The sequence below is a fragment of the Erinaceus europaeus genome, chromosome 11, assembly GCF_950295315.1.
Source record: "Erinaceus europaeus chromosome 11, mEriEur2.1, whole genome shotgun sequence".
Lineage (NCBI taxonomy): Eukaryota > Metazoa > Chordata > Mammalia > Eulipotyphla > Erinaceidae > Erinaceus > Erinaceus europaeus.
The window spans coordinates 3,928,107-3,942,235 of NC_080172.1; the positions used below are offsets into that span (position 1 = coordinate 3,928,107).

At 43.3% G+C, this 14,129-nt stretch overlaps 1 protein-coding gene across 1 annotated transcript in view; it reads right to left on the reverse strand.

Annotated features, from left to right (window-relative positions):
* AP3B1 (adaptor related protein complex 3 subunit beta 1) overlaps positions 1-14,129 on the reverse strand; it is a 228,023-nt gene that overhangs the window by 62,204 nt on the left and 151,690 nt on the right. The window contains exon 22 of the mRNA XM_060201077.1: positions 7,975-8,081. Coding sequence (XP_060057060.1) covers positions 7,975-8,081 — 107 coding nt within the window. The remainder of the gene's footprint in view (positions 1-7,974; positions 8,082-14,129) is intronic.

The window sequence follows — 14,129 nt, forward strand, 5'->3', positions numbered from 1 at the left end:
TCACATCTCTTGACTTTCACATTTCTTTTCAGGGCTGCTTTGCTTGAACCAGGTAATCAATCAAATAATATACTCACATTATGTTTGGTTAGAATCTCTTTTAATCTAAGTAATGCATTCTAGAGTAGAACTTACTCAATTTTTGCTTCTTTTGGAGGGGAGTGTCATTTTTATTTTTTTTATTTTTTAAGAAGTGTAAAGCACATCTTCGATATCAATTTAACATTTGGGGAAGTTATTTACATATTCAGTAAAGTGGAACAGCTGCAAATTTAAAGAAATAACCCTTATTGATAGGCCTATAAAAGCTGCCTGTAATTATATCCCTGAATGATCTGAATAATAGTGTGTCTGATACATTCTAAAGCTTTTACTTTTCCTTGAGATGAGACACTCTACATGTTATTTCTACTCTGTGGAAATATCTTCTCTTTAGTTGTAAATGAATGTCTTATTGTTGGTTGTGCATTTAAATTAAATTTTAAAATTATCTTTATGTTTTTGTTGGATAGAGACAACCAAAAATTAAGATGGAAGAGGAGATAGAGAGGGAGAGAAACAGAGACACACCTGCAGCCCTGCTTCACCACTCGCAAAGCTTTCCCCCTGCAGTTGGGGACTGGGGGGCTCGAACCTGGGTCCTTGTGCACTGTAATGTGCGTTCAACCAGGTGAGCCACCACCTGGCTCCCCAAATTAATTCTTCTTTATTTGAAAAGAAACCTAGTTCTTCAGATACCAAAATGCTCTATATCTAGGTGAGGTTTCTTCTGTTGAACGTTTTAATAACATTAAAATAAAACCATCAACTTTGCATCCATGCTTTGCCCTCTTGTCAGAAAGGTAAGCATTTTGAAGAGGAATAAAGGTAAAATAAGTTAACCAGACTGATACATGATTAAATAATCACTGTTTTATGACTGGCCAATGCATAATAATCTAAAATGTCCTAAAACCTTATCATTTTTTTTTTTGCCTCCAGGGTTTTTGCTGGGGCTCAGCACCTGCACCATGAATCCACTGCTCCTGGAGGCCACTCCCCTCCCCATTTGTTGTCCTTGTTGTTACAGCCTTATTGTGGTTATTACTGTTGTTGATGTTGTTTGTTGCTGAATAGAACAGAGAGAAATGGAGAGAGGAGGGGAAGACAGAGAGGGGGAGAGAAAGACAGACACCTGCAGACCTGCTTCACCGCCTGTGAAGCGACTCCCCTGCAGGTGGGGAGCCGGGGGCTCGAACCGGGATCCTTATGCCGGTCCTTCCACTTTGTGCCATGTGTGCTTAACCCGCTGCGCTACCGCCCGACCCCCTTTATAATTTTTTTTCATTGCAAATGTACTTCAGCAAAAGCAACATAATCTGAACTGTAGCGGCTGACAGAAACACAAAGACCAGTGAGCTTTGCACGTATAAAACTGCCGGCAGAAGAGATGAATTTTTTCAAAAACAAACGCTTTCAAAAACGCTGTATTTATTACACCTTATGTAAATACCAAGGTCACATCTCAGGAGAGGAGTTGGCAGATGTGCGGGGAGCAAGCTCACTTTTGACAAGTGTGAATTCAGGTGAGCACGAGGACCTACCTGACAGAGTAGCATAAAGAGCAAAAGGAAGGCCCAGGGCTCCCTTTACCTTCTGTCACCTCCAGTGAGAAGACTGCGAAAACATCCTCAGTAAAAATATATATTGCTCTGCTATAGTGGGCAGTCTTATTTTGCTTTCATAGTAGTTGCTTACTAATAACTGTAATCAGCATCAGGTACAGAAATTTCTACTAGTCAGTATCTGTTTGGGGTGAATTTTTTACTACAATAAGACACAGCATTTTGAATTCTCTCTACCACTCAGGAGTTGAGCTGATAGAGATCTGTTGAAACCAAATAAAAAATATTTGACAATACATGCCCTACAAATAAAATGAACAGAAAACGCTTTGTGAAACGGAGCGCCTTTTAAAAGTCTAGACAAGGTAGACACAATGGCCTGTTATTAACTAGGAAGCCTCTGGAGTAGCACAAAAATCAGAAGATGAAGCAGTGATATGGCCCACCTTAAGTCTAATTTAAAAAATTAAGCAGCTCATACTCTGAAGAAAATTGAATAGAAGGATAAGAAGGGACGTGGCTGGGCAACAGAAGCACAAAATGCTGTCAAACTTTAATTAAAAAATGTTTTCCATTTAAGCAGACCCAGGCCAGTGATTTTTCATTATTTTTACCACAGTTCCATGACTACTGACATTTTCATAAGAACAAATAAAGGATTTTTCCAAATTTAAAATGACAAAATTATTTTTAATTTTGACTTAAAAATTCTTCCTCCTCTAAAGCTCAAAGAGCTTTGATTTTGGTGAGACTTGCCTTTCACCCTGGGGCCTGAATATACCTCAACTTAAAAAATAAAAAAGGGGAGTCGGGTGGGAGCGCGGAGGGTTAAGCACACGTGGCGTGAAGCGCAAGCACCGGCGTCAGGATCCTGGTTCGAGCCCCCGGCTCCCCACCTGCAGGGGAGTCGCTTCACAGGCGGTGAAGCAGGTCTGCAGGTGTCTGTCTTTCTTTCCCCCTCTCTGTCTTCCCCCCCCCTCCATTTCCCTCTGTCCTGTCTAACAACAACAACATCAATAACTACAACAACAACCAACAAGGGCAACAAAAGGGGAAAACTTTAAAAATAAATAAGTAAATAAATAAATAAGGTATTTCTTCTACACCACGTGAAAAAACTTCATCAGAAATAGATTGTCATTTGTTTAGGGAATGAGACCACAAACTGATGAAGGTTCTGGAACACAGCTTGGTTTTAACAAAGATTCCCTTAAGAGTGGAAGGAAAGGACACAAGTGTCTTTTATTTTAATATCTTACTTATTTGATAGAGACAGAAAGAAATAGGAGAGAGACAGAGAGAGAGACAGAGAGGTACCTGCAGCCTTGCTCCACCTCTCATGAAGCTTTCCTCTGCAGGTGGGGCAGGGGCCTTGAACCTGGTTCCTTGCTCACTGTAACATGTGAGCTCAACCAGGTGTGCCACCACCTGGCCCTTGAAATGTCTTTCTAATAGTAAGATGAAAACAGAACGGAGGCAGTCATATATAAATATATATGCAGGTATCAAGCTGTAGTGTTATAAATTTTAGTGTTATAAACCAATGGTGAATTAATAAAATCAGTTTAAATTTTCTGAAGAAAGAAAAGATAGAAAGTGGTGGAGGAGGAGGAAGGGGCAGGGGAAGAAGGAGGGGGTGAAGGAGAGGAAGAAGGGGAGAAGGAAAGAGGGAAGAGGAACAAGGAGGAGGAAGAGGAGGAGGAAGACAAGGAAGAAGAGGACTAGGAGGACCTTTTGAAAAGCAGTTTGCCCTTCTAGACGAAGAAGAAGAAAGGAGGTAGTCTGGCGGTGTAAGGCAAGGCATCTGGACGCCACTAAAATATCTCTGTCTAGTAGCAAAGCTTTCTGACCCTGCTCTCAACTCTGACACCAACTTCCCAGACAGTACTTTTAGCCCACTTGTGTGTTAGCTGTTGGAATCAGGCAAACACTATTAAAGTCATGGGCTCCTTGGAATAGACCTAGAAGAGACTTCCTGGCTTCTTCCCACATGAAGACCTTTAGCTCTATCTGTTCTATTTTTACCTTTAGTTTCCTGGTTATTAAACAATTTGTGCTGCTTTACATCTTACCACTTTTCAGCCACCAAGTTGCAGAGGCTACCATGACACCATCCTGACTTCCCTGGGCACAGGCCCTCACCCATGTGTCGGGGAACCTCCCCTCCCCAGAGCCCTGCCCCACTAAGAAAGACAGAGACAGGCTGGGGGTGTGGATCCACCTGTCAATGCCCATATCCAGTGGAGAAGCAATGACAGAAGCCAGACCTCCTGCCTTCTGCTTCCCATAAAGAATTCTGGTTCATACAACCAGAGGGATAAAGACTAGGGAAGTTTCCAATGGAGGGGATGGCACACGGAACTTTGGTGGTGGGAACTGTGTGGCACTGTACCCGTTATTCTACAATCTCATTAATCATTATTGAATCATATATATATATATACACACGCCAGGAAAGCTTCATGAGTGGATAAGCAGAACAACAAGTGTGTCTTTGTCTCTCTCTTTCTCTCCCTTTTTCCTCTCGATTTCTGGCTGTCTATTCAATAAATAAAGCTACTAATTTTTAAAAAAAAAAAAAAAACACAAGTATTTAAGCGAAGTATTACAATAGAACAGAAACCATGAAATCTGTTCAAGTCAAGAATGGCGCATAGTAACAATGCTACCAAGTAGCTCAGGCAAGGGTAGGAATGAGGTTTGGGTTGCACACTCAATGTCTTTGCTACACGTCACCCTTCCTTTCTAAATGACTTCTCGGGATTTGAAGTCAGAGCTTTTAAAAAGCGCCTTCCCACAGGAACCTTTGACCTGCAGATGCCTTTGTTCCCATCACAGGCTTTATAGCATTTGGAGAACTGCCTTGGGAACTTCATAGAGTCATAAGGTCAGGACTCAGAAATCATTTTTCATAGAGATATAAATCTTAAAATTCAAGTGATCAGATGAATACATTTTCTTACAGAACTTGAGAAGAAACGTCAAAAATGCGGAGAGGTAAGACAGCCTGCAAGTGCTTATCAACTGAAAACAAAAATAGCTTGCAAAAAGTAACTTTAATTGCTGAATCCACTTTTTAAAATATATTTGTTTATTTACTTATTCCCTTCTGTTGCCCTTGATTTATTGTTGTAGTTATTAACATTACTGTTATTGATGTCGTCGTTGTTGGATAGACCAGAGAGAAATGGAGAGCGGAAGGGAAGACAGAGAGGGGGAGAGAAAGACAGACACCTGCAGACCTGCTTCACCGCCTGTGAAGCGACTCCCCTGCAGGTGGGGAGCCGGGGGCTCGAACCGGGATCCTTACCGGTCCTTACGCTTCGCACCACGTGCGCTTAACCTGCTGCACCACCGCCCGACTCCCTCTCATAAACTTTCATCAGGGCAGCAGTGCACACTGTCGTCTGTCGCCAACAATGAACATTAGTTTTTACAATGTTTGACAAGATCACACACAGGTAAAGTAGCTTTTTTTTTTTTTTTTTGCCTCCAGGGCTGTCACTGGGGATTGGTGCCAGCACTAAAAATCCACTGCTCCTGGCGGCCATTTTTTCCCATTTTTATTGGACAGGACAGAGAGAAATTGAGAGAGGAGGGGAGGCACACACAGAGAGAGACACCTGCAGACCTGCTTCACAAGCTTCCCCCTGCAACTGGGGGCTTGAACCTGGATCTTAGCGTGGGTCCCTGAGCTCAGTACCATGTGTGCTTTACTGGGCGTGCAACTGCCCGGCCCTCCAGAGCAGTTCTTCCTGCTGAGCACATTCATGTGTTTACTTTCACCTGCCTTTCCTCTTTTGTACATGTTCACATCTTTTGTTCATTTAAGATGCTTTACTTAAGTGCTGAGGGGAAAAAAATGCTATCTTAACTGGCTCGGTGTTTTGTTTTTAATAGACTGAATATGCCTACACACAGCCGGTCAGATCACCATCGAGCTACCTCTGAAACTCTTCAGAACTGTATTGAGGGACAGAGATGAGACAGAGCTCATGCCATTCCGCAGCACCTCGTATTTAGTTCCCTTCCATGGGTTTGACTTTTCCAAAGCCCTACAGTTTTCTCTGTTGAAAGATCTTTCCGTGGGGGCCAGGTGGTGGTGCAAACTCACTGCCGTGTAAGGACCCAGGTTTGAGACCCCACTTCCCATCTGCAAGGGGGGCGCTTCAAGAGTGGCAAAGCAGGTCTGCTGGTATCTTTCTCTCTCCTCCTCTGTCTCCCTCTTAATTTCTTTCTCTTATCAAACAAAATAAAGAAGAAGGAGAGGAGGAGATAAAAGGAAAAAAAAAGGCCCCTGGGGACGGTAGATTTGTAGAGTGGGGACCAAGCCCCAGTGACAACCCTGGTGGCAGTTTAATAAAGAAAAAAAACCTCTGTATTTCCTCATTTGATTGCTACTGGTGAATTTCCTGTTGTCGTTATTACTGCTGCTACCTGTTAGGACTTTGTTAGTTCTGAAGAACTGTTGTTGTTATCCTGCCTCAATCAGCAACAGCACACTCTCTGGATTGAGTAATTTTCTTTTTATGTTGCACCAGTGAACCAAAGGTCTCATGCATGTGTGGAACCAATCAGCAGCCTCCCCAGGGAATTAAAAATAAAATTCTACATGCCTGGGAGGGTGAGGGTAAGGGTGAGAGGGAGGAAGAAAAAGAGACAGAGAAATCCCAATATATCAACACATTACCCACTACCCATGGAAATCTTTCTGGTACTGTCCTTGGTGCTTTCAGAGATTCAATTTAAGGCCTGTTTTTTTTTCTTTAATATTTTTTATTTATTATTGGGTAGACATAGAGAGAAACTGAGAGGGAGGGGAGATACAAAGGGAGAGAAAGAGAGACACCTGCAGCCCTGCTTCACCACTTGTGAAGCTTTTCCCCTGCAGATGGGGACCAGGGGCTTGAACTTGGATCCTTGTGCACTGTAATGTGAACACTGAACCAGGTGTGCCACCACCTGGCCCCAGGCCTCCTTCAAAGCAAGGCTTATACTCTACCCACTGAAATGTCTCCAGGCCCCTGGCTGACGTGCATTTATTTCCATCAGAAGAAACCCCTCCAATTAGCATTTTCCTTAGCACCAAAGGCAGAAGAAGCCTTCAATTATCTGTAATGACTTAAAACTGACTCCAAGTGTTTCTACACTCAACCCACTCCTCCTTCAGCTAATAATGAAAGTCCACCCAGGATCTATTATCACGTATCACACTACTTCTGAAAATGTTTGCTGATCTATACTCAGAGATCATGATGCCAGTCAAATGCCCTGACCTTGACATTTCTCTCTAGCTCATCACTTTCCTAACAATAATCAGAAGTAGACGTTATCTTCATAGGGAATAATTTCACTTGCTGAATTACCAGAAACACTGCCAGTGGGCGGCAAAGCTGGGATCCATATATCAGAGCCCAAGCTGTTATCCCCCTCCTTCCACCCTCCCAAATTTTGAGGGGTATCTTGCCCTGTCAAGAACGAACTGCTTCACTGTAGATTTTTTTTTTCTTTTCTTTTCACTATAGATCTTTTTGGCAATTGCTTTCTCTTTGTAGTCTAGCAGACATAATCAAAACATTTTTTTAAAAAATATTTATTTATTTATTCTCTTTTGTTGCCCTTGTTGTTTTATTGTTGTAGTTATTGTTGTTGTTACTGATGTCGTCATTGTTGGATAGGACAGAGAGAAATGGAGAGAGGAGGGGAAGACAGAGAGGGGGAGAGAAAGACAGACACCTGCAGACCTGCTTCACCGCCTGTGAAGTGACTCCCCTGCAGGTGGGGAGCCGGGGGCTCGAACTGGGATCCTTACGCGGGTCCTTGCGCTTTGCGTCACGTGCACTTAGCCCGTTGCGTTACCGCCCGCCCCCCTTAAAATTTCTTTATTGGGGGATTAATGGTCTACAGTTGACAGTAAAAATACAGTAGCCGGTACATACATAACACTCCCCACTTTTCCATATAATAATCCAACCCCCACTAGGTCCTCCTCCGCCATCCTGTTCCAGGGCCTGAGCCCTCCCCCCACCCCACAGTCTTTTCCTTTGGTGCAACACACCAGCTCCAGTCCAAGTTCTGCTTAGCGTTTTCCCTTCTGATCTTGTTTTTCAAAGAATTCCCTTTTCTTATGTAGATGATAACATTATCAGAGAAAAATGTGCACGTGATAGGTGAATGAGGGCACAGAAGTCGGTTGAGATAGTCAAGGCGTGGACAGGAGAAATAAAAAATTTTTATGGAGACTGAAAGGTTAGATCTGAATTGGACTTGAGGGAGGAGAGACTGTCCGAAGGACTAAGAATCGATTTACAGTGTGTGCATTTTGATATATATTTACCTCACTGGTAAATGCATCTTCACAACCACTTACGTTGATGACTGCTGAGGACGTGGACAAGTTTAAGCCTTCAAGATCAGCCATCAAACTTGGGGAAAGGACGGGCGTGGGCAGCACGACTGGAGCAGAAACTGGATTAACTGTGCAAGAAGGACAGAACTGTCAAATGTCCATGAAGATTTCATTCCCATTACTCAAAAGCAACATTTTTAATTCTGATAGCACATCTAATTCCATTACTTGATTAATAAATCTATGACAATTCCATTTAACATTTTGATTGAGTCGTTGTTATCAATTCACAGCAGTTGTTAGATTCACCTTTCCAAAACAGCAGCAAATCCCATAACCATGTAAGGATATCTACATCCTAAGTAAGAGTTGTTTTATTTTGTTGGGGTGGGGGGGTGTAATTGAGGGCTCATTATTCTGGGTCAGTATTTCCCAGATAGAAAGGGAAAACAGAGACTAAGAGTCAGGAAAAATCAACATAGTGCTACGGCACGTCCGGTACAGTCGTGGCCAGGAGCTGGAGCCTGGGCTGAACACTCAGTGAAGCAGGGAAGTTACCTTGCTGACCCGTTGGCAAGAACTCTTTTTATTTTTTTACCAGAATGCTGTTCAGGTCTGGCTTATGGTGGTGCGGGGGATTGAACCTATGACGTTGGGAGTCTCAGGCATGAGAGTCAAAAATCGTTTCATATTATTAGTAGCATTCATCACCTAGTAACTTCACTAAAAGAAAAAACAATGTATTTTCAGACTGATACACAGAGCTTCTGAGTTTTCCAGGTGAGTTAGAAGTAGTAAAAGGGGATTTAAATCCTTTTTTCATTTTCCCCCCATTCTAATAATTATAGGAGTCCAGGCTACCTAATTTTGTTCTAAATAAATTTCATCAGCAAAAGCTGTTAAAAAGTTAAGACAGGGGAGTCAGGCGGTAGCTCAGTGGGTTAAGTGAATGTGGCGCAAAGCTCAAGGACCGGCATGAGGATCCCAGTTCAAGCCCCAGCTCCCCACCTGCAGGGGAGTCACTTCACAGGCGGTGAAGCAGGTCTGCAGGTGTCTGTCTTTCTCTCCCCCTCTCTGTCTTCCCCTCCTCTCTCCATTTCTCTCTGTCCTATCCAACAACGATGACATCAACAATAACTACAACAACAATAAAAAAAACAAGGGCAACAAAAAAAGGAAATAAATTTAAAAAAAGGAAAAAATAAGTTAGATAGAAATGTTTGATTCTAAAACTCCTATATTCTTGAGACCTTATACCTGAAATTTTTAAGATCTCTTAAACCAGATGTCAGGCTCATGAAAGAGAGACAGAGACAGAGAGAACTAAAATAGTCATGGACCCTTTGGAATATAATAAAACAGGCCTACTAGCTATCTACAAATCGGGGACCCGAAATCTTCATCTGCAATATTATATCGTTTAGGATCATGATACAATTTGTTTGGATTTATATGTTAAATCTTCTTTCGGCCACCAGGTTCCAGATGCTATCATGATGCCAACTGGACTTCCCTGGGCAGACGACCCCACCAATGTGTCCTGGAGCCCTGCTTCCCCAGAGCCCCGCCCCACTAGGGAAAGAGAGAGACAGGCTGGGAGGATGGATCCACCTGCCAACACCCATGTTCAGCAGGGAAGCAATGACAGAAGCCAGACCTTCCACCTTCTACATCCCATAATGACCCTGGGTCCATACTCCCAGGGGGATAGAGAATAGGAAAGCTATCAGGGGAGGGGATGGGATACAGAGTTCTGGTGGTGGGAATTGTGTGTCCTATGTTTTTTGTCAGTGTTTCCTTTTTATAAATAAAAATTAAAAAAAAGAAAAAAAAAGAGGAATGGTCATGTCATTCCTAGTTGAGACTCTTCAAAGTCAAGTACAAGATAAAAAGTCCAATTTTGTAATTAAAAGAACACAAGCTTCTATAGCTTGTGTAGCTCAGCACTGTAGGTTAGAACTTCCTATGGTGAGGAAAGTATTCTATATAGCTATACTATTCACTGTGGCGTCCACTAGCCAAATATGCCCAAATCTACTTGGAAAAAAATAGTTAGATCCCAAGCTAATCAACGCAACGAGTGCCACCCCAGCATGCTTCACTTCAGACGGTGTCCAGAAACATCAGACGTGGAATGTCAACCCTTCACCCTCATTACTCAGGTGAGACCTTTCCTTTCATAGGATTCCCTAATTCCATTCCAGGAGGTTCACTTCCCAACAAAATCTCTAAACCTAGACATGACCAGGTCCCATGAGATAGAGCCTATGTTCACATGTATCCATAAACTAGGGCAAAATATATACCTGAAAGCAAAAATACACAATAGTCTGCAGTGAGTCAGTATAAAGTTCCTAATGAAATAGAGTCTGCTTAGACTTAGATACCCTCCTCACCTACTTCCTCTTACAGTTCTCTCACTCACTCCAAAGCTAACCTCATTAAAGCAAGGACTGCAAAAGCTGAATATTTACAAGAGACTGGCATACTTTAATGATGACTCTTTAGTCACTATCAGGCCACCCCATCAGCTGGGGCCCTAGTCGGGGAGTCCTGAGATTCCCAAACAGACATGATGGGCCTAGACCTCGAATAAATCCCTCTCTCCATTGTTACCGGTCATCTCTATCAGGAACAACAAAATAGACCCCTTTGTGGGCCCCCATAGGGCCTTGCCCTCAACTTGGTTCAACAATGGTAGAGAATGTTCCATCCTCCGAAGGGAGGCTGGACAACATACTGTATGCTACACCTGAGGAAGATGGGTCCTGATACTGGGGCAGCTTGGAACATTCCTACTCATGACCACAAAATGTGAGCTCAGACCTACAGGGATGCAGAGGTCACATAGGCTCCTAAGCTGAATATTGGCCCCAGATCAGATCAAATCGATAGGGTTTACAGTCAACAATATTTATACCCCTTTCCCATATTAGGGAGCTACTCTCTTCCCTGACCCAGCTTTCTGGTCCTTTTTCCAGCCATGACATCATCTCCACATATAATAACTAGGATCCACCTGCATATCAGACTTCAGGCTCAGAGAAGAAAAACTAGTATAGCCGCACGCCCTTTGGAATATAACTAAAATATGCCTACTAGCTGTCTACAAAATGGAGACTCCCTACCCCCCAACTCTTCATCTGCACTATTCTAGCCTTTAGGTTCATGATTGGTCAACAATTTGTTTGGCTTTGTATGTTAATTCTCTTTTCAGCCACCAGGTTCCAGATGCTAGCATGATGCCAACCAGACTTTCCTGGACAGAAAACTCCACCAATGTGTCCTGGGCCTCTGCTTCCCCAGAGCCCTTCCCCACTAGGAAAAGAGAGAGGCAGGCTGGGAGTATGGATCCACCTGTCAACACCCATGTTCAGCGGGGAAGCAATGACAGAAGCCAAACCTTCCACCTTCTGCATCGCACAATGACCTTGGGACCATACTCCCAGAGGGATAAAGAATAGGAAAGCTGGGAGTTTGGCGGTATCGCAGCGGGTTAAGCATGGTGCAAAGTGCAAGGACTGGCATAAGGATCCCAGTTCGAGCCACCGGTTCCCCACCTGCATGGGAGTCACTTCACAGGTGGTGAGGAAGGTCCACAGGTGTCTATCTTTCTCTCCCCCTCTCTCCATTTCTCTCTTTTCTATCAAACAACGATGGCATCAATAACAACAATAACTACAACAACAATAAAACAAGGGCAACAAAAGGGAGTAAATAAATAAATACAAAAGAATAGGAAAGCTATTAAGGGAGGGGGTGGGATAGGGAGTTCTGGTAGTGAGAATTGTGTAGAGTTGTACCCCTCTTAATCCTGTCAGTGTTTCATCTGAAGGATGTTCTGTCAATGGGCAGAGACATAGGCAATAGTCACACAAATCAACTAGAGGCTTTGACACCTAGTCATGTGCACTTTAAGTGCAAAATTAGATGATTAAATTAAAGGCTCCAAAACAAAGAAAGACTAAGAATCGATTTCACTGGTTCACCTGTAAACGAAATTTCTAGAAAAGACTTGCTAGGCCAAAGGTTGTGTGCTGTCTAGATCTTTATAGACATTGCTGAAAAAAGGCTGTGTCTACCAAACAACTGAAATACAGTGTGGTGTTTGAAATCCTTGCCTGAAATAGGCCAGCTAGCTGTCTACGAATCGGAGACCCCCTCCCACTCTTCATCTGCACTATTCCAGCCTTTAGGTTCAGATTAGTCAACAATTTGTTTGGCTTTGTATGTTAACTCTCTTTTCAACCACCAGGTTCCAGATGCCAGCATGATGCCGACCAGACTTCCCTGGACAGAAGACCCCACCAATGTGTCCTGGAACTCCGCTTCCCCAGAGCCCCACCCCACTAGGGAAAGAGAGAGACAGGCTGGGAGTATGGCTCGACCTGCCAACACCCATGTTCAGTGGGGAAACAATTACAGAAGCCAGACCTTCCACCTTCTGCATCCCACAATGACCCTGGGTCCCAGAGGGAGAAAGAATACGAAAGCTATCAGGAGAGGGGATGGGATACAGAGTTCTGGTGGTGGGAACTGTGCGGAGTTGTACCCCTCTTATCCTGTGGTTTTGTCAATGTTTCTTTTTTATAAAATAAAATAAAATAAAATAAAATAAAATAAAATAAAATAAAATAAAATCCTTACCAAAGACAGAAGGATAGAGGTATACGGATCGACCTCCGCAATGCCCATGTCTAGTGGAGAAGCAATTACAGAAGCCCGACCTCTGACCTTCTGCGCCCCATCAAGATCTTTGGTCCCCACTCCCAGAGGGATAAAGAGCAGGGAAGCTTCCAGTGGAGGGGATGGGACATGACACTTTGGTGGTGGGAACTGTGTGAATTGTACCTCTCTTATCCCACAGTCTTGTTGACCATTATTAAATCGCTAATAATAATAATAATAATAATAATAAAGAAGTTAAAAAAAAATCTTTACCCAGGGTAGACACAACAACAGCAAAAACAAACTTTAACATCTTGGCCAGTAATCTACTGGTGGGTGAGGCCTCCTGACACCTACTTTAGGGAGATGTGACACTGTAGCCCTCTGACAAGTCTTACAATTTTAAAAGATACTTACGAAAATCAATAAAATCACATGGGGGAAAAAAATAAAGCTTTACCAGTTAAGTAAAAAAAAATTTTTTTTAATATTTATTTTCCCTTTTGTTGCCTTTGTTGTTTAACATTGTTGTGGTTATTACTGTCATTAACATCGTTGTTGTTGGAAAGGACAGAAAATGGAGAGAGGAGGGGAAGACAGAGAGGGGGAGAGAAAGACAGACACCTGCAGACCTGCTTCACCGCCTGTGAAGTGACCCCCCTGCAGGTGGGGAGCCGGGGGCTGGAACCGGATCCGGGATCCTTGCTTAAACCGCTGTGCCACCACCGACTCCACGGTTAAGTAAAATTTATTCAAATTTAGTTTCGCTGTAAACTTCAAGTACTTCTCCATATGATACTTTCAAATTGCTCCATATTAAGAATCTTGCAGAGATACACCCAGTAAACAATACCTGTAGAACAGCCTTGACCGGAAAGCCTAAGAACACAGCACACCTCTAGGATGGACAGAGTTTAATGTTGACTATTTAGGAGATTTTGTACTTGGCACCACTCATCTTCCGGGGCAAAAATTTATCTTCCAGCGAATTCTGTGCTTCTCTCTCACAATGCAGGACAGTTTAAGGACACGCAAAGTATATCTTTCTGCACAGTTGAGTGGGGGTTACTAGTGGAAATCTAAATTTTCTCTTGTTTGTCATTGCTGGGGTCTCCTTCCTCTGAGTCAACCCCCCACCCCCCGTAGAAGACAGAGACAGAGAGGGAAAGACACCAGTGCCAGTGCTTCCTCTGGCACGGCAGGGGCTGAGCCTGACCCAGGGTGGCATGTCCAACAGAGCAGGTGCAGTCCCCGGGTGAGCGGCCTTGCTGACCCTAGACGTCTCGGTCCATTTGATGTGACCAAGGTTTCTTTGATGGAATACTGATAAGCACAGCAATCCTAACCTCCAAAAGCCTTTTGTATCCCCATTTCTGTTCCTGCCCAAAGTGTGGTGGTAAGAGATGGTGACATACTTTACGTTCCAGTCCTTCTCCTGGTTTCCTAGGCCTTAAAGGTAGAGGAATGAATTCCCACAACCAACAAAGCGGACGGTGTCAGACATGGAT